Source organism: Aspergillus lucknowensis (genome assembly GCF_044049455.1).
Source record: "Aspergillus lucknowensis strain CBS 449.75 chromosome Unknown BJX67scaffold_8, whole genome shotgun sequence".
In the NCBI taxonomy this organism is placed as follows: Eukaryota; Fungi; Ascomycota; class Eurotiomycetes; order Eurotiales; family Aspergillaceae; genus Aspergillus; species Aspergillus lucknowensis.
This window is the reverse complement of record NW_027263552.1, coordinates 629257-655134: the sequence shown is the minus strand read 5'-3', so window position 1 is coordinate 655134 and position 25878 is coordinate 629257. Positions and strand designations below refer to the sequence as shown.

General features: G+C 51.8%; 9 protein-coding genes across 9 annotated transcripts; 4 read left to right on the top strand and 5 right to left on the bottom strand.

The window, feature by feature from the left end:
• Positions 1-1083: 1083 nt before the first annotated feature.
• On the top strand, positions 1084-1378 carry BJX67DRAFT_347277 (uncharacterized protein). The gene has a single exon (XM_071028517.1). It carries the CDS (start codon positions 1120-1122, stop codon positions 1303-1305), a length of 186 nt encoding a protein of 61 aa, XP_070888892.1. The 5' UTR covers positions 1084-1119; the 3' UTR covers positions 1306-1378.
• A 549-nt stretch (positions 1379-1927) lies between these two features.
• Positions 1928-6871, bottom strand: BJX67DRAFT_378956 (uncharacterized protein; the record flags this gene model as incomplete). Its single annotated transcript, XM_071032449.1, has 15 exons — positions 1928-2586; positions 2636-2744; positions 2799-2834; positions 2893-2988; positions 3035-3148; positions 3212-3499; positions 3550-3764; positions 3818-4097; positions 4155-4262; positions 4317-4375; positions 4447-4504; positions 4552-4566; positions 4617-5393; positions 5453-6493; positions 6545-6871. The coding sequence occupies 15 exons, from the start codon at positions 6869-6871 to the stop codon at positions 1928-1930; spliced, it is 4182 nt and encodes a 1393-aa protein (XP_070888891.1).
• A 2852-nt stretch (positions 6872-9723) lies between these two features.
• On the top strand, positions 9724-13734 carry BJX67DRAFT_378955 (5'-methylthioadenosine/S-adenosylhomocysteine nucleosidase; the record flags this gene model as incomplete). The annotated part of the gene is made up of 4 exons (XM_071032448.1): positions 9724-9986; positions 10042-10580; positions 10642-11274; positions 11339-13734. The coding sequence occupies 4 exons, from the start codon at positions 9724-9726 to the stop codon at positions 13732-13734; spliced, it is 3831 nt and encodes a 1276-aa protein (XP_070888890.1).
• A 921-nt stretch (positions 13735-14655) lies between these two features.
• BJX67DRAFT_391831 (cytochrome P450) lies at positions 14656-16569 on the bottom strand (the record flags this gene model as incomplete). Its single annotated transcript, XM_071034859.1, has 5 exons — positions 14656-14828; positions 14909-15181; positions 15237-15984; positions 16048-16433; positions 16521-16569. The coding sequence occupies 5 exons, from the start codon at positions 16567-16569 to the stop codon at positions 14656-14658; spliced, it is 1629 nt and encodes a 542-aa protein (XP_070888889.1).
• A 1218-nt stretch (positions 16570-17787) lies between these two features.
• Positions 17788-19528, bottom strand: BJX67DRAFT_378953 (major facilitator superfamily domain-containing protein; the record flags this gene model as incomplete). The annotated part of the gene is made up of 4 exons (XM_071032447.1): positions 17788-18054; positions 18149-18892; positions 18951-19337; positions 19388-19528. The coding sequence occupies 4 exons, from the start codon at positions 19526-19528 to the stop codon at positions 17788-17790; spliced, it is 1539 nt and encodes a 512-aa protein (XP_070888888.1).
• A 328-nt stretch (positions 19529-19856) lies between these two features.
• Positions 19857-21610, top strand: BJX67DRAFT_378952 (cytochrome P450; the record flags this gene model as incomplete). The annotated part of the gene is made up of 2 exons (XM_071032446.1): positions 19857-20074; positions 20137-21610. 2 exons carry the CDS (start codon positions 19857-19859, stop codon positions 21608-21610), a joined length of 1692 nt encoding a protein of 563 aa, XP_070888887.1.
• Positions 21611-21726: 116 nt separating this feature from the next.
• BJX67DRAFT_378951 (uncharacterized protein) lies at positions 21727-22675 on the bottom strand (the record flags this gene model as incomplete). Its single annotated transcript, XM_071032445.1, has 2 exons — positions 21727-21931; positions 21984-22675. The coding sequence occupies 2 exons, from the start codon at positions 22673-22675 to the stop codon at positions 21727-21729; spliced, it is 897 nt and encodes a 298-aa protein (XP_070888886.1).
• A 497-nt stretch (positions 22676-23172) lies between these two features.
• BJX67DRAFT_347272 (uncharacterized protein) lies at positions 23173-23434 on the top strand. Its single transcript, XM_071028516.1, has one exon. It carries the CDS (start codon positions 23256-23258, stop codon positions 23421-23423), a length of 168 nt encoding a protein of 55 aa, XP_070888885.1. The 5' UTR covers positions 23173-23255; the 3' UTR covers positions 23424-23434.
• Positions 23435-24073: 639 nt separating this feature from the next.
• BJX67DRAFT_378950 (uncharacterized protein) lies at positions 24074-25513 on the bottom strand (the record flags this gene model as incomplete). Its single annotated transcript, XM_071032444.1, has 1 exon — positions 24074-25513. One exon carries the CDS (start codon positions 25511-25513, stop codon positions 24074-24076), a length of 1440 nt encoding a protein of 479 aa, XP_070888884.1.
• Positions 25514-25878: the final 365 nt, after the last annotated feature.

Genomic DNA, 25878 nt, shown 5'->3' with positions numbered 1-25878 from the left:
TTGGTAACTAACTATGTATATATCGTACCTCCTCAACTTCTTCGACTTCCTCAACATCATACGTGTTGATAGATATGTCTTCAAGCTCACCAAAGCTAAAAGAGATATCCTCTGAATCCATTTTGTTAGGGATAGCGTTATCAATCTGCAACTGATTAAGAAGTAGTTGAGAAGTACTTGAGAATATCGTGGGATGAAATAATTATTAGGGAAGAGAAGTGAACTCGAATTTCACGGTATGTGGGATTGTATTTAAAAGCTGAGGTGCCGCGCCGCTTATGCCAAGGCTGGTGGGGCCGGCTTGCGGCATTTAGGAAGCGGCACCTGACCTGCGCACTCGGAGTTCTGGGAGGACGATCGGTTGCCCCGCGCTTAATAATAAATGCACAACAACTAACGTAATTCCCAAGCGAGTCGATCACCCAACCAAACCGATCACCACCGCGATTTTGCCCGCGCTTTTAGAACTTGAATCGACTCTCAACCACCAACCAACGCTGATATAGATCAAAATTAGGTAACTAAAGGTGCAGGATATCTAGTTCTCTTATGGCCCTGAATATTACAGTTTGAACAGGTTGGTAGAGCGCGTCTTGGCGCCTCAGAAGGTTGACCTGTAGATATTGCTAAAGACCCCCCTACCTCACATTCTTGATTATTTCTCAACACCATGAGGTCTCTACCTTCCTGTATCAATAGGCCTTCATTATTAGGTATCTAGCATTTAGATTGACGCTTTTTCTGCTTTGCCTTGTTATTTTCTATATGAGGATCGTGGTTTTCCTTTGCGAGATAGGCAGCATTATCTCGTTGCATTGTATTTATGAAGCTCCACCAATTATGTCCAGGCGCTTGGTGAAGTCTATTGAGAGTCAAATGTTCCAAAGTACTCGAGCCTTCTGAAACTGGCTGACGCATGAAGAAGACCCAATCACAGCACATAGGTTACCGGACAGTCGCCTTGGGGCATATGGTAACTCAGAATAGAATACTTGTACTGCTTTAGTTTCTTAGCGGAATTGTTGTTCGGCCAATGATCACGAGACGTCCGCGAAAATATATTTCAGGGGCTGGTGGCTGGTTCCGGCGGGCCGTCCCGCTCGAACTGGTTATCCACCTATGCCAAGAAACACAGCTTCCGCGATAACGACCAGTGCGCGTGCGTTAGTGGACTGCCCGAGGCCGCAGGGGGTGCGAATGAAATTGAGGAGAGAGTTTGGGGACGCGTTTAACAGTATCGAGTCTGCTGAGCGGCTCAAACCAAATGGAGTTCTAGTAGATAGTATCCTGAGGCAGGCATTATAAGGATTCAACAGATCTTGATAGATTGCAAGGAGTATAGAGGACTTTGTCAGGGATAGAAAGGGTTAAAAATACCAAGAAAACCTTGAAAAATTGTGAAAGAGCAGTCTGGATAGCTTCAAAATTGAGGTTCTTGCGAAGGATGAAGGCTTGTATAAATGGCAATGTAGACACGCATAAGTCCCAGCCTATCACGTCCCGCACGCAGTGGACTCGGGCCCCCGCGCCACTTCTTGTGCTGTCTTGATGGAAGTCACTTATCCTCTAGGCTGCATGTATACCCGCATTTCTCCAGGTGCAATGTAACCCTGTTCCGCAGGTTAGATGCCTGTTCTTGAGGCTGCCTGAGACAATGGATGGGAATTTTGTATATGCATCAGAGTGGGGTCCTACTTTATGCTCTCGGTCTTTATCATGATTTGTTAGCCCGACAATTTATGCTGGGAGGAGGTCAGCCCTGTTGAAAAACTGAAGATCAACTGTACAGCTACTTGTACTGCTTTAACCTACATATTCATACCCATATTCTACGTGCAATCTAGAATCATAATACATGAATTCAGCTTGTAATCGTAATGAATTCGTACTGATCAAATGGTGGTCGATTAATACGTTCTTGTAAATATCACTGGCTTGGACTGGTTCTCCCGCGTTTTCCGTATAGTCCACCGGATTCCAGGTCATACTTAAAGCTAGTAGATTTCAGCCCCTTGAGGCGGCTAAAAGGCCTGCGTACGCTGCCTTCGCTTTGAGAAAATGCGCTGAACTCGGCTGAAATTGAAATCTGGTTCTCATGCAGATCATGGACACTGTAACGAGGAGAGTCTTGATACATGAGGTCCAGATCCAAGCGTCCATGAGGAGATGGAGGGCGTGAGGCAGACTCAGAAATTTTGAAGGCATTCAGGTGGTCTGTGGATGCCGCTGGGGGAGCATTCGCCTTATGGAAAAGTTTATCCAAGACGGCAAGACAGAGATCGAGCCCGAGTCTGCTCCAGATTGAGCATCTGTTCCCTGCTTCGTTATCCACAGAGCTCCGTCGATAGCCCTGGGAAGGTGTGTCGGAATCAATCGGCCCAACGCAGCTCTCGGCATATTGCCCGCGTTTCTCAATCTCCGAAAGATTGATGGAATTAGGATCGGTGGTGGGTGCAGTACTCCCACCTCCCCCGGGCCCCTTGTTCTTTCTGCCGAGCATAAACCTATCTGCCAATTCTTCGGCGCTGAAGCGAAGGAAAAGTCCGATTATCAGGAGAGGTATTATTAGTGCAAAGGACAAGCCAACTATGATGCTATTAGTGCGGGATATACAGCGCAAGCAAGGGGTTCCTACACAGGTATCCCGATACCCTGCGCAGAGGCCAGGCTGTGTCGCCAGAAGCATCCTTTGGGAACTCGGAGATGTCGATTGTAAAGAAGCTCGACAGGAAAGACATGGGTAGCTATTTGGGCTTCGTCAGTTGCCAATGGCATCACTAGCATGGCTTTATACGTACGAATATGATTGTGATAGTTGTCCAATACAACATTATCTGCACGAAGAAGGCGGATCAGAACCGAAACCTTAGGCCATCAACCTTCAGAACATACATTACCCTGCCGCCGAGTTTGTTCGCTCCCTTCTCGTGCAAAGCGTGCCTCCAAGGCATTTGCTTGCTTTTGTTTCAGATCCAGAAGGTGATCAATCTGTGAGAGTGTCAGGGACGTTCTATGAAATTGACTGGCAGCATACCGAGTGCTCAATACGTGCTGCATACTCGAGCATTCCGCTCACAACTCTGATGTTATCCTCGACTCTTGTACAGATACTCGCTTCCAAAATGTCTCTGAGGGTTAAACCATGAACCTGGCAACAGTTGGTTGCTCAGCAGGTGTAACAACTTGAAGTATGCGAGATGTTTCAATATACCTTTGCTTGTGTTTCTTCAACATCGAGAAAGCGCACATGCTTGTTCCGATCTGGGCGTATTATCGCTCGGGAAAGCTGGTCAAGCACCAGCTTCTGCTGCTCGACGATTGATTTGACGATATTGAGCTCGTCTTGAATGTCCCTGATCTGCATCAGTAGAGACGACTCCTCGTGGAATTCCAGCAAGTTCTTGATGAGCTTCCTCCGCTTGCTGTCGGGAAGCCCCTCCTGATTTATCTTGCTCGCAATATTCTGGAAGTTCTTGAATAGATTGTTTTCCGCATGGGCCTCGAATCGTGGTTAGCGAGCGTTCCAGACCTCGAAATACGGCAACCTACCACAACATTGATGGCGCTTTGGAAACACCTGATAAACGTGGCCCCCTGTGGTCCAGGACGAGCAAAAAAGTCAACGCTAAGATTGATGATACAACACACGAGATCTTCTACGCTTTCGAATCGGCCGGTTTCTGTAACCTCCTCTTGCAGAGCGGCCTTCAAATTGTACTCCTCTTCTTCATCGCAGGCATCGGGGAAGCAGGTTACCACCGTCCCTGAATCACAGTTAGCCTACAGGGTCAGGATGGCCGAGTGGGTACCTAGTTACCGTCATGCAGAATCCATAACCAAAGTTGATCTACCATCAGGGCAGGTGCGCGAGAATCATTCTTAGCCTCCCAACCTAACGTTGGCATGATTTGATCCTCTCCTCTCGAGGTATATGAGAACTGGTCCAGAGGCCTGCGAGGATGCAACCCTTGACCAGTGTAAGCAGAAGCAAGGTCAAGCTGGGGATCATCTGTGAAGATTGTTTTGCTCTTAGTGACTTTGCTGTTGTCATCAAATAGCTCCAGATTCCCCTGAGTTTCGAAGGATAGGATAGGCATCTGAGATTGTCAGTTGAAAGGCAGTTGTATCCCTTGGTTAATCGAGTCAGCACATACAAACACAGCTACCGCCTGTTGATCTTGCTTCGCAGGGCGTGATGTGCTCGGAGAAGATACGGCAGGCGGAGCTGGCCATGCGTCTTGGCCACGACCTTCGAAAGTGATCTATAGTGGTTTGTTATTCGTGCTGCTGGAGGGAATGACTTTGCCTTGGCTTACCTTGGCTTGGGTATATTTTTCGGCTTTGGGGAAGAGATATTTGAATGGGGGCCGGGTGCCTACAAGTTAGTATATTGTCAATGGGGGGTTTTCCTTGTGGTTAACTGTTACTGTTTGCAACCCACGTTACCTTCACGTTGCTGCTTTTCCATAGAGCTGTCCTGTAAGCTCAGCCCGCTGAACAAGTCCTGAAAGGTCAGTAACTGAACGAGGGACATTGAAATGGAACACAAACCTCGACCCATTGTTTCTAGGGAATGAATCAGTCGCCTGAAGACAATTCTGTGGTCGAGTACTCACATTATTGGCCGGAAAGTGTATCCATCGAAAGGCAACTGAATCTACATCCAGACGCCGTGTACGCAGTAGGATTTGGTATGGTCCGACCTCTTGGTAGAGAAGTTCATAGACCGATGGCTTCGCCTGGTTGCAGATCACCCGATGGCTCTCCGAACTGTGGTAGAATTCTGCCACAATCGTCCAAGACTGTTTACAGACATGCGCCTGTTTTCCGTCGGGGGATCCAAACGGTTTCAGATCAAAGTCGTCCTTGTTGATCCCTTGATACTTATCCCTTAGAGCTTGCAGCCATGCGTGATCTTCCCGTCCGCTGTCGACATACTCCCATGCGGTACGACCGGTCCTGTCCCATGCGTTATTGTTGGATGTGCCCCAGACTAGGATTTCGATAATCTTTCTTGAAACTTCACGATTGCCATCGGGTTTCAGATTTGCTGCAGCTTTCACGGCTGCGTGTAGTGGAGTTTGGCAATTGACATCCTTGTTCTGGAGCACCAAGCGACCTCGGCGAGCTTGCTCAACCAGCATAGTCACAGCCTCGAGGTTCTGACTGGAAGCGGCCAGGTAAAGAGGCGAGCGGTCCTGCCCATCTCGGACGTATTTTGGGAAATTCGGCGTTTCGAGCGCCATTTTCAGGACTGATATCAGGCTCGCATGCCTTGCTGCATGAAGCGCAATCAGTGACCTAAGTTGGGCAACGATAGAGCGGTAATCTGCGTCATCGGGGCTTGAGAATCGGCTTGAGCTAGGCCCGAAAATGGGGAAGAGAATGCTCTTCTTGGAGTTGGAAGTAGTAGTAAGCTTGCAGGATGCTTTAGCAAATGCAACACACCTACAGTGATAGACGGCAATACCTCATAAGTCCTGTAAAACCAAGCAATCGGGAGTCGCCTTGTATGTCCATCCATACCCCGTAAGAAATCTTCCCAAAGCCCCGTATCCAAAAACCCACCACCGGGAGCTTGCACTTTACTGAGGAGGCCGTAAGCTCGTGAGATCTGAGTGGAAGGGAAGGCCGTGTATCGAGAAGCCCCCGACGAGTCAGTGCCCGCGGGGTTTGTCCACAGTCCCGGGAAAGGAGTATTCAGGAAGATATAACCAATGTCGACATCCCGGCGAACCTGTCTTTTGGGCGCGAACTTCTGTAGAAGAAGGCCACCGAACCCATGGCCAATATACAGGATCGGTGTTGTCCTACCGGCGGTCTTCTCCAACTCTCTTATTTTGTTTAAGAGCTGCATGGTTACCTTTTCAACATAATTCAGCCAATCCGTTTCTCCGGCAGGTGGGTTGGGATACTCAAACTTCAGTACACGGGCTCCTGGTAAGATGCTCGGCAGCATAAACGAATCTTCTAGCCACCGAACGGCCAGCTTGGACGGTGTGCGCCCATAGGTGCTGGGATGACTCGAATATTGTTCGTTCTCGGACGTTTTCTTCTTCGATTGATGACCCAGTCGTATGTTGAATCTTCTTGGTTGGTTAGAGTTCTCAATGGGCGGCGTGCGAGTCCTCGGTCTCTGCTCCTGGTACCCTCTGCCTCCGTCGACGGAGTCTTTGGCATCGCTCAACTGCGAAGGGGTAACTTGGCTTTGATCCAATGCCAGCCGGTCGGTTGCAGCGTTTGGAACACCCCCTCCCCGTTCAGGAGTCTGTCGGTGTCGGGAGCTGTTGTCCGTCGCAGCATCGTTGCCCGCTGTTTGTGCTGTAGTCCCTGCAGGGGCCCTCTCGCGCGCCGGTGCGTACACCCAGGGTCGGTCCTCCTCGATGTCGTGAATGGCAATTATGTAGATCTCAGGCCGGGGACGTTGCGCATCGGGGTCGGGAAGTTCCAGTCGACATTTATCTTCAAAGTCCTGGCCATACGGATCCCCAGGCTAAGTCCACCATCAGCTACTCAACCCCCACTTTGCATGGTCTCTTGTTACCTGTGATTCTGCCTGGTCATTTGGGGCGTCATTTGCGGCTTCTGTTGTTTGATTGTTAAGTGAATTCTTCCTGGTCATTCGTTCCCGCACCCTCGCGCCGAGATGGAGGGGATTGAAGCCCAATTTCTGAGGCTGACTGGAGTCAGTCGGTGCCTGTACAATCACTGTGGGCAGAGGTTCGCTAATCGGAAGCTCAGGGCCCCCCTCAGTCAGGATTGCGGTCGCATCTTTAGGAACTTTCGAGACTTGATGAGATTCCTGGACGCCAGTGGATTGACTGGAGGGAGGCTCGGCCTGGAAAGGAACGGTGGGCGACTTTTCGGCCATTGTATAGCGTAATAAGCATAGAGTTTGAATGACTGCGAAAGCTTAATGCAAGGCCGTGTGATGAAAGTCTTGAGGAAAGTCGTGGGGATGGAGGGGTTCCAGAGGGGAGAACGGACAAGGCTGGCTGACAGCAGGCTACTGTACGTTCTCTCAGTTCCAGGAGCGGTATTCGTGAGGTCCAGCTCCTGCAAGGAATAATCAGCCAATAGCCTAATTGTCCGAGAGTCCGTCTGCAGACCGAGATTGTTTGCTGTCGCAGGGATGCTGCGAGTCACTGCCAGTGATATTCATCGAGAGCCAATCGGTAGTCCAACCCTTCTTGGTTGGCGCAGATTGAACTGTTCCCTGTCCAATCCAGATGATACGGGATATTTTCTCGTTTCGTAACTATCGATAGTCCTCAGGCTCTATGTTCCCCCAAGCTCCCATGCTTATCATTTGATTGATCCTGTCTGAAAGCGCGTACTGCTCTTCAGCCTCACTGGAGTCGATGATCGTGCTTCAGCTTTCCTTGACTTATGGCGTCCTTTCCAACTGTTCATTCAAGTCCATCATTTGCGGAGGAAATTTCTGAGGCTGATTGGTGCCGCCAACAGTCAAGGTGCTGTCAGCTAGATGAAAAGCATGGCAGGAGCAATTAGGTTGTTTAACACTGTTTAGCTGGCTTATTTATTATTTATTTCACTTAGCCCCTTAATTTAAGGTCAGACTGCGACAGGGTCCTTTGAGATCTTGCAGGCCTCTTCAAACAATTGCTGGCCTGCAGAATCTTCTAGGAAGATTCTCTGCATTTACTGCAGTCCCACAGCTGGACGTATTATTAAGTAAGGAGCCAAGGGCTACTTTATACCCTCTAGATAACCTTCTCTTGCTCTAAACCTACCAAGTATCCTGGTACTATTATCATCTTGGTCCTAGTGGAAGTTTATTAGAACTTTTACTCCGTTGTTTAACTTCCAATTTATTATGAGAAATGTCTTCTACTTCGCCACTTTGTCAATAGGATGCAGAAGCAACGGTCTGGGATCTTCGTGGCCATATCCGTGAGGCCAAGGAATCCCTCAAAAGTCTCGATGAACTCAAAAGTCTCGAGGAGGAGAAAGAGGCGAGAGAAGCCTCGCTGGCGCGCATCCCCAGTCGAGTATCTGACATAATTCAAAGGCTCACCAGGATCATCCCGGAACTTGAAGCCAAGCTCGAGGTCGCCTTGAAGATGCCCATGAAACTGGGCCGCATTCTGGCTTTGTCCAGTCCGATACCGGCGGATGATAGAGTTGCTGGCATTCGTAGAGCTAGATTCAAGAGCGTTGTCTGCGGCCCACCTACGAACATACAATGCTTCAAATCCCACTAATATACGCCCTGGACAACCCGGCTAATGACCAGGAAGGGAAGAGCTTCTTTGCAATAAAGGTGATATTCTTGATGAATTTGGATCTCCTGCAAAATACCAGTGGTACTGCAAATCGGGCCTGACAACTGGGCTAATTGCGGGGATTTGCAAGGATATCACCACCTCCTGAAACTGGCCAAAACCGCTATAGCAAGGACGGCAAGCACCACGTTGCATTCAAGACACGGTGACAGAGGAATAGGTTATTACTGCGGAAGAGGCTGGTCCTGGTAGGAAGACTCAGGGAACCTTTATTAAAATGACGACTCTAGCTCTGGCATCATTGATTAATATGGGCGTATTTGCAGGCTTGTTTACGGGGGACCTGACGCTCCCTCTGACCGTAGAGAAAACCCAACATCAGGGATCTGTGCTTCGATATATGGTGTTAAACGGAGGATCGAGGAGAAGGTCCCTGGATCTACCCTTGGAACTCCCGAATGACTGCTACCTACCCTATGCTATGGGAGAAAAAAAGCCTGTTCCAGATCTATAAGTTCACCTCGTCATCAATGCCAAGTCGAGTCATGTGCCCCATTATAGTGCAGGGTAAAGGACAAAGAGGCCTACGCCACAGAATCAGCTCCGCCTCCTTCTCAGCCTCATCAACACCTTCGCGCCTGCTCCCTCCAAGTCTTCATCTTTTGTCCTTTCTTCTTTCTTCGTGCTCAGGACATTATTCATTTATTATCCGCCTCAGATACACCGCTGTTGCGACAGGTTAACCCATCCAAATCCACAGATGATGGAGGGCAAAATCCCAGATTCGCCGTTCTCCGAGACGGACGACTCTGATTACCCTTCGGCAAACACGGCACAGGTCGATCTATCATTTACGTCGCTCTTGCCAAGCGTCAGTAACACTATGACCAGCATAAATAGCGCCCGCAGTTACGACAGTGGAGTAGGACTTAAGGAGCACCGTGATAGCGCTGGTCTTCATCGCCCACCTCTCCGGGACGATGAGAACGCTGAGAACGCTGTTCCGGGGCTTGTGCGTGTGTCGCAGGTGCAAGTCAATAGGCCCCGGTTTACCTGTCGGCTATGTTCGGAGAACGTCAGGACGACTTATAGCACTCCTGCATCCTTCAGGCGACACATATCAATACAACATTATCCACAATCTAAGATGAGCTATCCACATGGGGATCGGGTAGGCATGGGACGAGAAAAATCGCCAAGGCATATCAAATCTGCACGTCCAAAAGGACCGTCTCGCACATTCAGCGAATTGGAGGCCAAATCCAGGCCATATGAAAGTCCCACATATTGTGCTATCTGCAGAAAAGCTGTCCAAAGTTGGGACGAGTTTTACGACTGCTTATCCGAGCATTGTAAGTTGGAAGAGATGGGATCTACAGCACAACGCCTCCCCCCGAAAAAGACAGAGCCTGCAGATGGGTCAAATACCTATCCACCTTCACTCGTACCCCAGCTACCCTGGCGGATGTCAAGAATGATGGCAAATGAACCGATAGTGAAAACGGATGGTGACCTGGCCTGTGATGAACTCCTCAACAGCTATCTCGACCGCTCAGACTTTGTTTCCACATTTTCGCTGGACATTTACAAGAAAGCTCAACCCCCTCACAATGATGTGAAACGAGCGGACGGGCTGTTGTTGGACCTACCTGAATTTCTTTGGCATTTCGCGGAGAAACTGAGCTTCAAGGGGTCGGAACCCTGCAAAAGGTTTAGTGTGATGGTTTGTAACCATTCACGGTATGTATTCAGGATCACGGCCTTCCGGATCAAATACTGACAGCGTAATTTCCAGCGATATCGCTAGGGCCGTATGGAGTTACTGCACTGACGGAATCGCCGACGGCTCCGCTAATCCAGGATGGGCTCTTTACTTAAGAGCATTACCCGATCGCGGCGGCTCAGCGGCAAGCGGGCAGCTAAAATTACATTATTCGGGGCTTCTGGAACGGTTCCCTGCATATAGGTGGTTGGTTGGCTGTGCTCGAAGGATTCTTAGCTTGGGCACCGTGGGTGAAAATGTGATGCAACATATCGCCATAAGGTTTCCTTTTCAGTATCCATCAAGCAACGTCGATCTGCTCCTTTCACCAACTTTGGACCGCGCCGATTTTGTCCTTGATTGGAATCTTCAGTCATTCCTGCGTGAGCAGGGGTATGCGGGTGATCCAGTCAATATTTTCGACCATGTCATCACTTTGACTGGATGGTTGGATAATGTACAGGCACTGACCTGTGTCCAGTACATGCGTCAAACATGGCCAGAGAGCTCAGACTGTGTAATCAGTCTCTTGCACAAGCTATTAGAAGGTAGTGAAATCTGCTCTAGCTCAGGTTCGTGTGCTGCTGTGATTCTTCCTTGATTAAAGACGCCCTTGACTGATGCTACTGATAGGTTCGCTCCGAGATGGTACGGATCTCACAGGAACATTTGATGGCTCCAAAGTCGTGGTTCATGCTAGGGGGCTTCCGCACGCCCTCATTGAAATAGGACAGCAATTGGCCTGGCTAGGCGCGGCGTTACAATCCGCGCCCGATAATAGAATAGCATACTGCCGACCAGTGTTGGCACATGCCTCCCCCACCTTGATGACAGACTGGCGATACGAGCTGAAGTTCACTTTTCAGCATGGACAAAGCGGACAGCCTCTACGCAAGGGACGGTGCTGGCATGGTCTATTCAGCAACCCCGTTGTAGTGTATGGCTTCCCTATTCGACGACGGCAGCTGCAAAATACCGGCTTGGATATCCCACTCAACATTCTGGGCCGACTTGTGCCATCGCGTCGCATTGCGCACTTCGGGGGAAAGGTCTGTATCAAGGGCCATTGCACGATCCTCGTGCCAACGAAGGTCGTGGACGATACTGTGATATGGCATCTGATATGCAATGATGATGGATGCTATATGGATTACACCGACTCTCGTGTCGACGCCATCCCCGGGTTATACCCAGCGGGCATTGACACCAACCTCATCGGCTTTCGACACATTGTAGGTTGGTGCCCGGAAGCGCAAGTCCTCACAGGTATGTGGTAAATACAATTGTTGTTTTTTCTCCTAATATATACTAACCACTCTGGAACGTGCAGCTTCGCCTGAGGCAGACTATGGCATCGACTGGTCTGGACTGGAGAACGCCGACAACGGATGCGATCTTCAAGATGCCATCATTTCCCGCGGTACCATGATACCAAATTATGAAACACCGGTGATAGGAAAGAAAGATAGGCCTCCTCATTTTGAGTTCGGTGAGTATCTTCACAGAATTCTGTCGATTGCCAAGAAATATGCGGTCTTCTACGACGTGTCTACCAGACGGGCTTGGCTTGTCGATGGAGCGAGTGCTCTGCTACACCTGGTCCGGGCATCCCTAATGTTGAGTTCGTCCGAGGACGAGATGCAAGAGTTTGTTTTCAGACCCGAGTTGCTCGAACAACATCCTAGTACGGAGGGCGGGCGCACTTCTGCTATCTCCGTTCTGAAAAGTGAAAAGAATCTGGTCCAGCGGCTGTATCGCAACATGCCGGAGACATTTCAAGATAGAGTTGATGCAATATACCACTTATTGGAGCAGGCATATGCATATCAAACCCGGGCCAAACTCCAAAAGAGCGCTCGACTAGCCCCTAGTCACCAGGCCCGCAGTTTCCTGGAAGGGTTCGATTTTATGGACTTAGCAGCAGATGAGGATCACTTTAAAGCTCGTACAATGAGCGCATTCAACAGCCCCCCGAGATGGCACAGACTCACAGGCGCGATAAATGCCATTACTTTATTTGGCAGAGGGTTCGGTAATCTTCTGAAACCAAAAGAGATGGTGCCTGTTTGCTCCTCATGGACGACTGTCCCATCGGGAAAGGATTACCTCGCTGCGAGAGTTGAAGACATTATGACAATTATGAGAAAGAAAGGAAACAGCCTGGGCTCGCCATGGCGTGTTGTAAACGACGTCTATTGGCATATGCCTGACAAACTATTCGAGAATTGTCAACGCGATCAAGACTGTTCGAGAAAAACCTGCACCCACGCTCAAGCACTACTCACCAGCCCTGAGATTGCTAAACACCCTTCTGGAATTGTCAATCCAATTCGATTAGCACCTGAGGGTGCTATTATCTTTGATGGCACCCCTGTTAACGGCCTCCCCCAGACCCTGGAGGTATCGTTTCCCTCGACCTTGAGCGGATTCAAGAGCCCTGCCAACGACAGTGCGATCAGTGTTGGATACAGTCCCGGTTCGGGCACTCAAGAGAGCAGTTCCTCCAACGCTGAAGGGAAGCGACCAGTGAACGACTGGATTCCTGCACCAAATTCTCGGAAACGGGTTCGTCGGGATTCCTCAAACTCGAGCGGCGGCGATATACATCACACCGAAGGAGCGTCAGACTTCCGCGGCTGCAATGAGTCTTTCGTGACGTCCGGATCGTCATCCCAGGGATCATTAGCGCACAACCTCCAGGAGTCTCAAGTAGAAAACAACTTCAATCGCATTACACGGATGGAAACTACGGGAAATATTGAACTGGACCCGGCTGAATACAAAGTTGGCTGGATTTGTGCACTGCAGATAGAGCTGGATGCGGCGCAGAGAATGTTGGACCGGATTCACACCAAGGGCTTCGGACACGGAACGGACTGCAACTTATATATCCTAGGGCAAATCGGGCAGCTCAATATCGTGCTAACCTGCCTTCCGATGGGCCAATATGGGAATAACATTGCAGCTGTGGTAGCCACGCGCATGATGAATCGGTTCCCTCAGATCGATATAGGGTTGATGGTCGGCATTGGAGGAGGCCTACCGAGCGCGAAAAACGACATTCGCCTTGGAGATGTGGTTGTCAGCAAACCGCATCATCAGTACGGAGGTGTCGTGCAGTACGATATGGGCAAGCTTACCAGCGATGGTTTTATCACAACTGGCTCACTCAAGGCTCCTCCAGAAAAGTTACTGCAGGTGCTTAACCTCATGCCTCGTCACGGTTCCGCGATCGCCGAACCCCCTGATATCGCATACCCGGGTATCGAACTAGATCAGCTATTCAAATCATCCTATGGTCACACCGGCAATGACGATACTTGCATCTCCTGTGACCCTCAACAGGTCGTGCCACGACCAATGACCCGGACGACCACATCTCCTCGCGTCTTTTATGGGACAATTGCCTCTGGAAATTCAGTTGTCAAGAACTCGGAGATTAGGGAGATGCTCGTCCAGAGACACGGCGTTCTGTGCTGTGAGATGGAAGCCGCGGGCTTAATGAATACAAAGTTTCCGTGTCTTGTAATTCGCGGGATCTCAGACTACGCTGATTCGCACAAGAACGAGATATGGATGGAGTACGCGGCCGCGGCTGCGGCTCAGTACGCTCGGGATCTTCTTCAGGCTCTGCCTGCGGATATCCCGCTTTCCTGTGGGCAAGGCGCAGTTGCGATCCATGTGCCATGCATTCACGATGTAATTCATTCACAGAGGATGGAGTAAAAGGGCGCATTCTCTAAGCAACCAACATCAACAATCTTTCGAAGATATTCTGGAGTTTCCAGCGCCAAGGTCTTTCAAGCTTCGTGGCCGATTTTTCAAATCACCGGGTTGTAAGTTCAACCTTTTTACTGCATTGTACGGCTGCTGCTGCCGTGCTAATTTCAAATATTCACCGACAGCGTGGCAACTATGGACGTCATGAACAAGGATGGTGTAGATATCAAGGAAACCTGGGCAGAGGGCATCTGCGCATATCTGGGGATGCTCGTCCATGACTTTCCCAAGTGCTGCCTGAGCTATAGCTCACAAGGTACATCTCCTGCCAGTATAGCAAGGCAGCTCGTGAATAACAAATTGACAGCACCAGCTACACTCCCCAACAGGTCACCACCCTGGAGTGTCAGGTTGATTTCATAGTCGACGCAATCAACAATATGGAGAAGGAAAGCCCGGCCACGATTGAGCCGACAGCAGGAGCAGAGGAACAGTGGCGCCAAAAGATCATCGACGCCAGCAGTCCGACTCTTCTTGCGGAGACCGATTTCTAGTGGACGGAGACCAACGTCCCTGGGGGCGAAGAGTCAATTCTTCTCCTATATTAGTGGCGTTGGCTGCTACGAGGCAGAGTGCGAGATGCTTTGCAAGGGCGGAAGGGATTCCATGTCCAGAAGGCTGTGAGGAGGCTGTCAGATTATGAGGATCGAAGGTAGTAGTCTTCTTCCGGGCTTGAATTACGAATGTAGTTATATTGGAGTCTTTGTATCACGAATCTAGATCTCTTGCACATATGAATATTCTTATCTTTATAGTATTATTCGAGACTTACTACACGGCTGTAGCAAATAATACATATTCAAATGAAAAGGGTATATACAATAGCCTCAGAAAATAATAGAAACTGAAACTCCCCAACAGCAGTCTCTACGATGAAACACACTGACTACTAGCAGTCAATCCCACCAGGACTCCATGCCTCGAGCTGCAGTTCAGCCCCAACTTCTCCTCCCACGGCTCGACATTCCTGTTCTCCACCGATTGATAGAACTGCACCAGCCTGACGGTCGAGTACTTTGCAAGCGACATGGCAAGATTCTCTGCCAGCAAACGGTCAATACAATCCAGACTCCACCTGCCAAAAGAATTAAACCTCGGAAAACAAAAGAGTGCAACTTACGCCCTAAACAAGTGCGCGGCCCCGCATGGAAAGGCATGTACGCCTTGGGCCGGGGATTGAGCAAGACGTCGGCCCACCGTTCCGGTCGAAACTCGTCCGCGTCGGGCCCGAAGAACTCGGGGAGTCGATGCATCGCATACACCGAGTAACCTACAGATGCTCCGCGCGGCACGAGCATCGCCGATTTCCCATCTGGTCCTCCGCCGCGCGGGAGGAATGTGTCCGCTTCGGCGGTTCGCTGGTTGGCGGGCACGGGGGGGTAAAGGCGGAGGACTATCGAATGAGCAAGAATTTCCATTTTATTGTGGGTATAGGGAAGAGAGAATACCTTCTTGGAGAACCATATGTAGGTAGGAGAACTTGGAAAGCTGCTCGACCGTCGGGGGCTGGCCCTGCAGGACGCTGATTTCCGCACGGACGTTATCTAGCACATCCGGTCTTTGGCACAGGACGTACCAGATCGAGCCCATGAAGGAGGTCATGCTGTCCTTACCCGCGGCCAGGAGATTGATGATGTCGTATTTGATATCTTCCCTTGACCGCGCTTCGTTGAGGAGTTTGTAAAGAAGAACCTGCCCCCGCCCATTGAGCTGATGCCCAGGAGAATCAGCAGAATCGGCACGATCAGCGTGGAACGTCTCACTGGCCTGCTCGATAGCCTCGTCAATGAACGAATGCACGGTCTGTAAGGACTGTTCGAGCCGACTATCACCAAACAGGAACTTCCAGCAAAGCCCAGACAAGGTGAAATCGTCGATCCCGGAAACAGCGCGCTGCGCGTAGTTGAACGCCGCTGCGAACTCCTGCCCCTGAGCGCCATTGCGATTGCGATTGCCATTGCCGTCGCCATCGGTGGTGCCAGGGCTACCAAAAAGTGACGGCAGGACCTCTGTCGACGTCCCCAGGAAGAGGTGTGTCGAGACATCAAGCGTCAACGCATCAAAAATTCGCTGCAGATCAACGGTGCTCCCATCTGCGGGGACTACGCGCATAAGCGTCTGCAGATGTGTCTCGAAGACCTCAAACTCATGCGGTCCAGCACGGGACAGGACAGGCCGTAATGTGCTGCGGTGATGCTGCATCCATTTACACTTGATTAGGACTAGATAGATAGAGATAGAGTACAGGAACGGACTTACCTTCCAAACCGCCCCGTCCGAGTTGAAAATCCCACTGCCAAATAACGGTTTCCAGTTCTTTCGCCGCGTAGGCCCGAGTCCGAAGTCCTGGCAGCGAGTTCGGTCTGCCAGCATCGCGTGCACGTTGGCCGGGTCGATTGTGTAGACGGCCTGTCGCCCGAGACTCAGATACGTGATTGTCCCGTTGAATCGGTTGATTAGATCTGCGGTGAACGTAAGGAACTTGTGGTTGTACACTGATTGGGCGATATCAAAGAGGACGTCGAGGCCGAGGATTGGATCCTTGTGCGGGTACCACCGCGGGGGGGCGTGTGTATGTGGGCTTGGGGAGGAGGGTTTTCTCTGGAATTGGGTCTTTGGGAGTGTGATACTGAGGAATATGGCCACTGGGATGAGAGAAATAATGAACGGATTCAATAGATGAAGGACAGGAGGGTGGACGTCCGAGTCGTCGACAGTGGGAAACGAGGGACGGAGGGGCACAGAGGGGGCCCAGAGGAAGGAAGAGTTATCGACATCCATAGTGACTGTGACTGTGATTCTTGTTTCTGGGTTTAATCGAAGAAAGCAAAGGAGACCGTCCGATCCTCGTTTTATACCACTGAATCTTCCTTTTCTCGAGTCCCCGGTCTACTGTCCGCTGTCGGGCCAGGCGTCACACCCATTCTGGCACAGGATCGGGATTCTGACATAGTCTCTTGTACTGAGCACCGTCACATGCGGTACTGAGTCAGTCTGACAGCATTCAGGGTGGCTCGATTGAGGGTTGTCTTGTGCGCTTCCCCACTGAGTCGGTTGTGCTTGAACAGGTGAGCTGCCATACAGTGCCGACGGACTCAGACACAGAACTGTGCCAGTGGCCTCAAGGAAAGAAAGAATTTCAGGAGGAGCTTTTAATCGAGCCACTCCATCTGCCGTCATCCACATATGTGACAAGGTCACCTATTTCCGGTGATTGGGGGCGGTTGCAGGAGGGTTGTGCCAGCCGGCTCATTTGGGTCTACACGGGCCAAACGAGAGAAGCAGCGCGGCGCAGCGTAGCCTTGAGATCATTTCGAACATCCGAACATCTAATAAAATTAGAGAGCTCTGGGATTCAGGGTCCCAGAATCAACGCATATTTCCACGATGCCACACGACTTTCTGGTGGTTACCGTGAACACCTACATCCAGCCGAGGCGTCGAGGTAAGGTGCATGTGCATTTACATCGCGGACTACAGCAGAACCTAGAATCTTATGAAACCTTGCTTCTCCAGGTGCAACTCGTACTCGGGATCAAAGTCCCCAGAGACGATATTATCTCTTTCGTCGTCCGAGAACCCGATCGCCGCGGTCAGGCTATAGGCGAGCAGTGCGGAGGTATGTCTGCGTTCGGAGTTGAAACATAATGGGAGGAATAGATTCTTATTTTTTTTTTTTTGATAGATTGATAATCGATCGGTTTCTATATCGTGGTATACAGTTATCAAGGGTGCGAATGGGAGGGCGCTGGCGTATCTAGGAAGCAATACAGGTCCTATAGCATAAGCGGCGCATTGATAAAATGAAATGATCAATAAGGAAATCAGAAGGAGCAAGATATTACCTGTGGGGTTTGGTTAACCTGGATACTGTCTTATTCAAGCATTGGTCTTAAGTGTGTATACAACTTCGCTCAGCGTTGCTCACTCGAAGAGTTTATTTATGCACTTTTTAAGCAACATTTTAGGAATATTTTAGCAATATCAATTACCCATTATCTATACAGCATCTACAGAACTACCATCAGAAGAATCCCTCCTCTTGACCAAAGGCTGATCCAGCGAGAAAGACTCAATCCCAAGACTTCCCACCAGGGCGACGGCACACGCAACAGCGCAGAAAATCCAAACACGTCGGAGTGCGTCCATGCTCGAATCGATCAGGGCTGAAGCTTCGGCAGCAGACGACGACAGTGAGCTTTGGCTGTGAGTCTGGGTATGGCCTGAGCTGGACATAATGGCACTGCCGACTGAGATTCCAAGAGCCTGCCAAATATAAATATCCCATGTTAGAAACGAAGGCTGGACAGGACTCGTCATGATATGTGTGTGTGTGTGTGTGTGTGAGTGAGCCACTTACAGCACCGAATGAACGCCAGAAGGAGTACAGTGTCACAGCCAACGACACCCGCTCCGGATCCACAGCAGCCTGCACTGCAAACCCCATTGCCCCAAACAGAAGACCCATGCCCACACCGACCGGCAAATTGAGGGCGATCCAGACCCCCGTCGGGCTCGAAGGGGATAGCAGGTATAGCAGCGCCGAACCCCAGGTCGAGACGGCCCAGCCGAGCCATATCGCCCATCTGTAGCTGCCGCTCCAGCTGACTAGGTAGCCGATGAGAATCGAGGCAGGGACTAGTGTTATCGTCTCGGGGAGCACGGCCAGTCCGCTGTCCAGGCTGCTGAACCCTTTGATCGTCTCGTAGTAGACGGGTAGGTAGTACATGATGCACCACAGGGCTATACCATGGAGCATGGTGCAGAAGAACGTGAGGATGCAGGATCGGTTCCGGAACTGCGCGAGAGGAATTAAGGGGTTCCGAGCCCAGAATTGCTCGTAGGTGAGAAAGAGCCCGAGGCCTAGGATGCCGACAATGAGTGGTACCAGGGTATTCGCGTCATCCCAGGGGTGGACGACCGAAGCCTGCATGATAGGCACGAGGATTGCCACCAGGGACAGCGACAGCAGCAGGAATCCAGCGAGGTCTACCTGGACAAGGCTGGACACACAGTGCTGAGCGCTGGGTATTGGGGGCAATGCAATCCAACAGGCGATGGCTGCGCTTGTCGTGGCGATGACGTTAATTCCAAACACCCATCGCTGAATCGACGTTAGCCTACGCCGTTAGGAAGAAGAGAAAAAGGCATTATGGTCTTACCCAAGACCCCCCGGTCGTGAGAATGCCAGAGAGGACAGGCCCTACTGTCGTCCCGACGGCCCAGGGCACACTGATGAATGCGAACCACTTGCCACGGACGCGCAACGGAACGAGATCAGTGACGATAATGTCAGTCAGAGCAGAGATCCCACCGGACCCAAGACCCTGCAATGTCCGCCCGGCCAGGATTGTTGCGTAGTTCGGCGCGAGAGCTCCCATCAGGGAGCCAACAGTGAGCAGCAGCGCACTCCCTGTCAATGCGACTTTACGACCAAACACATCGGCCAGTGTTGCACAGCAGGGCTGGATTATCGTTGAGGTGAGTGCAGTTGATGTTCCCAGCCAGAAGGTTCGCGGCGTGGACAGTTGGAAGTCCTGGGCGATTGTCTGCAGCACTTAGCATGAGCATCAATTGCATTGTCAGCAAGGCGCCTTACCTTGAGCGCAATAGAGACCGATGTCGTTGAGAGAGAAGCAGCTAGGGCTAGAATGGACATGGAGAAGAACGCGAAATAGAAGCGCTTGGAGAGCTTAGGGCTCTCCTTTTCCTTCAGCTCGACCGACTGGTCTGTATCCATGGCCCTCGATGAACCAACAGGAGAGTCAAAACAATCTAGCAACCTAGTCCTTTCTTTTCTTTTATTGTTTTGAACAAGAAGGAGGCTATGTCGCGACAAGTTCCTGTGTCTCGATCCGATGACTCGAATGGGACAGTTAGGGCTCATCTGTGACACCACCTGTATGTCACAGCGTTCTCCACCACTTCTCGTCTGTGACAATGGAGGACTTGGTGATCTGGTTTTATTTATTTATCACTTTTTTTTAGACAGTACTTTTAAGAGTCGTGGCATCCGGCGAGAGTTGTCCACATGGCAACTCGGCAACTCACTTTACTTGGCAAGCAGAATGTCCCAAGCAATACTCACACTTGCAGCCTGGGGGCTGGCTCTTTTCATCTGCTGCATGATATTTACGCGAACATGTACCGCGATCCGACATGCTGCTCATATGCGAGGCTATTCGCGAACGCCTCACGCCGTCACAACCATCCCCTACACGATTCCCTGGCTGGGCCACACAGTTCCCTTCTTCACACAGTCCCAGCAATGGCTGGGCAGTATCAGGTACCACAACTCTGACAAACTGAATTTCGATTTTATTTTGCCATTGACTAATATCGGTCCAGTCGACAGGTCAACCGCGGCATCTTCGCTGTCGTGCTTGGAGGCAGGAAATGCCACATCGTCATGTCCCCCAGCCTCGCCAAGGAGGTACTGGCCGTGCAGGCCCCAGTGAACAACCACGACATGGTCGGCTATTTCATGCGAAACGTCTGGGACGACAAGGGGGCTGTCGCGGCCATGGATCAGAACGTTCTCTGGGGGAAGATCCATCGTGCAGTGTACCAGCTCAACCGGGAGCCCTTTCTCTCACAGGCCGGACACGTCGTGACCACGAATATCGAGAGAGAAACACTCCACCTCGTTTCGTCTCAGAAGAGACAGATACAGAGACAGCAGAGGGCAGCCGTTGTGGTCCACGGCCCAACGGAGTTTGAGGCCTCGTTCTTCCCGTTGGTCCGCCACTTCGTGGCTGACATCGTCCTGCCGGCTCTCTTTGGCACGGGGTTCATGCAGAAATACCCGGACATTGCGGCCGACTTGTTTCAGTTCGATTCCAGCTTTGGGTTGTTCCTCATGGGTCTCCCGTCCTGGATGCCCGTTCCAGGCCTGCGAGAGAGCGCCGCGGCTCGCGACCGAGTGAAAAGGGCCATGGAGGATCTCCATGACGCAATTAGCGGTAGGTCGGGGACTGCTTCAGGGTACTGGAATGGCGTGGAGGATGTCAGCAGCGTCATGAAGGAGCGCGTCCGGCTGTGGGAGGAGGCTACCGCCGGGGGTTCGTCATGCAGTAAGGAGGCATATATTGCATCGCATGCGTTCCTCCTATGGGTGACCCTGATCAACGCCAACGTGATTGTCTTCTGGCTGCTATTCCATATCTACCAGGACTCGTCTCTACTCGCCGCAATCCGCGAAGAGGTGTCGCCATTCATTCAAGTCGAGGATGGTGGCGACACTGTCAAGCTCAACTCGCCAGACATCCGGACCCAAACGCCCCTACTCCAGTCCGCGTTCTTGGAAACAATGAGGCTCTACACGCAGAGTAATAGCTTTAAGAACGTCCAGGCAGATTTCACGGTTACTGAATCCGAGACCGACCAATGGCCCCGCGAGTCCGGCGGCTGCCTCTCCTCCGGATCGAAGGCCTGCCAGAACTCGCAGACTGTGTATCAGCTCCAGAAAGGGGATATCATCTGCGTTCCCTTTGGCGTGCATCAATCCGACGCTCGATACTGGGATTGTCCTGAGAAATTCGACGGTCGCCGGTTTCTCATACCAGGACCGCAAGCGGGCGCTGCAGGAAAGACGTCGGTCGACTACACGCGTATCAGCCCTTGGGGTTCAGGGGCATCCCTGTGCAAAGGGCAGAAGCTCTCGTCTCGGGAGGTCCTCGAGGTTACGGCCGCTATCCTGGTCTGCTGGGACGTGGAGCCTGCTGGGACGACGGGGTGGGTGCATCCCGGCCTTGCCAGGGCTGGGGGTACTGCGGTCCCTAAGGGAGATTTTAGAGCGAGATTACGGCGCAGGCTCCCTTGAGATAATTAATCCATGTAAGCTATCCTATTTATATACAGTGAGCTAGAGATGAAAAGATACGGTCTAAAACGCCATCAACGCCGGGTATCGCAACTACAAAAAGCAAGAGTCTCCCATCAAGCAGCCAGCTGAGGATTCCAGACATCTTCGAGCTCCAGATTCCAGTCCAGCTGCGAGACCTCACCCAGAATATTGCTGTCCTCTGATGGGAACGCATAAGACAGACCACAACCTGTCGATTCGGTGCTGTCGGAGTCGGCACAGTCAGTTGGTACGAAGAGCTGGGACACCTCAGCCCCTGATGGTGGTGGATCGATCGTACTGCAGACAAGGGGTCAGTGAAGCTTCCATATCAAGGGGAAAAACATAGTACCTCAAAGAAGTGTTCGACATGGACATAGCAGCCTTGTAGCCCGCTCGATAGCCATCCTGCCAGTACTGCACATTGCGCGCCATCTCGGTCTCCCCAGAGGCCAGAGGGACACAGCCGTTGTTCTGGGGCTTTGACTGCAAGTGTTCCGAGTCCAGTTCCATTTCCCTTTGTAAGAGCTCCTGCAGCGACGATTCGTCTGTTGCACTCCCGACCAGGTCCCACGCGCTGGACGAAGCCGAAGCCGAAGCCGGGGCTTGCGCTTGCGATTGCCCTTGCGCTCTACTAGCGGAAGTTCTAGTTCTCTTGCGACCAGCAGGAGAGGCTTTCTTCATTTGAGGCCGCGCAATGCCATTCCACAACACATGGCCCTGGGCCATGGCCATCATCTCATCGAGTGTCCGCCACGGAGACGACGAGACATGGATCCATTTCGGGTGATACCCCTGGACGTCGAAGAGGCCGAGATTGCGCGTCTGGAAGCGCTTCCCAGCAAAATCCACGAATGCAAAATAGGTGCACCCGGCCTGTCGCACGATTGTGCACTTGCCTTGCTCGCGCGCGACCAGGCGTTGGATTTCCAGCGGGTCGAAGTGCGGCCCCGTGTCGCGATAGACGAGAATCAAGTATCGAGCGCTGTATCGTCGGTCGGCGGTTGGTCGACTGTTGGGACGGGATTTACTTGAAGATGCCATCATGTGCGGCTGGAGATGTACGTTTGTGGTGTTCACAGGTGCTGAGGGCCAATATGAGGACCAATATATAGATAAGCCTTCATCGTCCTTTATGCTTCAGCAACCACGGTTCAGGCACGGCCACACTGCTTGCGATAGCGTTCTAAATTGGATCCAACGGCGGCTGCGGAGGGGTGATGCCATCCTATACCGGGGGCCCTGGGCTGTCTCGTTTTGAGCCAAACGCGCCGACAGGATTCTTTTGTCCTCGGAAATTTAATCTCGACAGCCCTCAGTGATAGAGATGGCAGGCTGTGTCAGTGCTAAATTACTGGCTCTGACGGGCATTGGTCCACTCCTTGGAGGATTTCTGATAATTTCCGCTACAAGTTCCCCTCCACGCGCCCGCCCCCAACAAGTCCCCCGCTGAGCCCCCCCGACGAAACTCACGTCTCCAGTTGCTGACGCTCCTTCATGCCGCCAGATTCACGGCACAATCCCTTCTCCGAGCTAATCCTGGACACGCAAACACCTCTGCATCCGGTTCCTGCTCTTGACCCAAATGGTCTGATACGCCGTGGCGCCCTCATTGCGTGCTTGGATGGTGGCTGACGAGAGGAAGTACAACCAGATGCGGCACCGTCTGTCCCCGTACCTGGCGATGACCTCGTCTTTGTTGCTCTTCCAGTTCCAGATCCCGTACGTGCTCTGGTCCGGGGATCCCAAAGTCCACGCTCTCCCACTTCTTCTCCTCCTTTGGTGCAGCTAACGCAGGCAAAGCGATTTCCGCGCTTGTGAGTGTAATATATGTAAACGCGAAGCTAGTAGGGTCACAGAGCCACAGTTCTGGCCCCTTTGCTGGTACTCTGTTTAGTGAAGACAGAGGATGTTGCGGCCCCAACACTGCCTCCAACACTCGATACTTGGCCGACGCTTACCCTGGGTATACGTGAAGGGCTGGGAGCGCCTATAAAATATGATCACAGTTTTGTGGTAGAATAAATGGAGTCACTTTTGGCGTGCAACTGCGGCGTGCCTCTGTCCGTGCAAGATATACTGGGCTGTGTATGTTGCGACATCGGCGCTGATTACGGTACCCTCGGCAACTTTTGGCCGGGTTATGATATGCTGAACATCAGGGTTCTCGCGTCGTCTATAAAGCTGCTCCTAAAGCATGACCTACTGCAGCCCGTAGAACGAGGTGGATGGGTGTTGGCACTGTCGCCGCATGTCGCTCGAAATGAACTACTGTGGGCTTCGTTGAGCTGTGATGCATAAGGACAGTACCGTAGTCTTGCCGGTTGCATACTAATCATCACCAGCTGGGAATGAACACAAAACTGAACGAACTGTAAGATTACTACTACCTAAACCTCGACTTATTTCGGCCATTCTCATCCAGTCATCGGGTATAGATACCTAGTTAGCATCACGCACAAAAGTCCTCGTCTCGACGCCCGCCATCGCCTCTTCAACAGCCAACATCCCCAATCGTCTCGCAACCTCACGCATCCCGGCGCTCCGCCAAACCTCCGTGTCGGGACGCTCAGGCCACGTTGGGACCGGGTCATTCGAGTTATCGTAGTCCGTCATGTAAAAGTAGACTCCGGCCTCGGATACGAGAGTCGGTCTGTCCAGGACAACGGCGAAAACGCGGTGGTGTCGCGCGAGCGAGATTCTGGCGGTTCCCAGTGTATCAGGACGGCGCTGCGGAGAGACGCGGTGTGGTGTCGCAGGGCTTTCGTCGGCGGAGAAGGTTTGTAGCGCGCCGATGGGGAGGTCTTCGGGTCCGTGAAGAGCTAGGGCGGCGCGGTGCGCAGGGTGAATAGCGGACCAGAAGGGCGATGCCGATGCTGGGATATGGAAGTGGAGATTGACGGTTTTAGAGGGTGGTAGGTGGGAGATAAGTGCCGCTGTGAAGAGACGAGCGGTACGTTCCAGGAGAGCAGAGGCAGAGGCCTGGAGGTGGCTGAGGAAAGGAGCGTAGATGAGGTATTGCAGGTCTGGCTCAGTTCCTGAAGGGGCGTTGGTAACAGTAACGCGACCCTGGTCATGAGAAACCCGGAACGTGTCGTCCAGCGAAAAGCCACCCTCGGCGAATTGCTGGTCCAGCTGCTGTTGGATCTGCGCCTCTGGTGGGGGAGTCGGGTCGGGAGGCGCACCCTCATCCACGTCCGCAGCATACTGAAGAGAGTTCCGGTCCTCACTAAGCTCAGCGGCATTGGGAAAGATCTCCTGCATGACGACCTGGCCCATCTCCCCTTGATTCCGGACAGGCTCAATCAGGAATTCAAAGCCTTCCGGGTACAGTTCCTCGTCGGGGTCAGGCTCCGCAGATGAAGTACGGTGCACCAGGTCGACACTGCTGCGACTGTTGGAGAAGGTGCGGTTGAAATATAGCAAGTCGGGTGCTTCACCGGCCTCAGCATACTCATCCGGGTCTTCAATATAGCCAAGGCGATAGCTTTGCGACCGGAGAAGAATACAGCAACCGGCCGGGGATTCATAGCTCTTGTAGAAGAACTGCGGAATCAGTGGTGGGGGGTTGGGAGCTCCCGAGCTGTGCTGCTGCTTGCGATAGGCGATTTCACGGCGGTGATGCTCCATGCAGGCATATGCATCTGGTGGACGATAGGAGTAGATTTCAAACAACGGCTTAACTTCTTCGTCCCAGAAGCTGTTCAGTAGGTAGTCTCGGAGGTTCTCATGGTCGTCGTCGAGCGGAACAGTACTGTAGACTTGGATTGGCACCTGGTGTACTTCCTCTGGAGTCCAGTCGGGCTCAACGTATTCTTCGAGGAAGACAGGATTGCCGAGATGGTCGGAGTACTGCCGTTGCTGCCAACTTGGTTCCGACATGTTGACTATCCTTGTTGAAGCTGATGGAGGGGATGGGTGGGGGCGAGGGCGGAAAGAGAGAGGAAAGACATGGCCGAAGGACGGACGCAACAATAAATAATAATAATGCAGATCAACGCTTAACATCATATTATGTAAGCTCAAGCATTCACAACGCCAGGGGATCGTCATTTCTCCCCTGCTCCAGGGGCGGCTCATCGTGCGCGCCCGAAGCTGCGCAGCAAATCCAGGAGCGATGAAAGGCGCACGTTGCGGTTCGACGATCCAACGTGTGGAAGACCAACCACGTCGAGAACAACTGGACAAACTCATCTCGAAAACAAGATATTGGCGTGTGGGAATTTTGTCTCAGCGGCGTGGCCCCT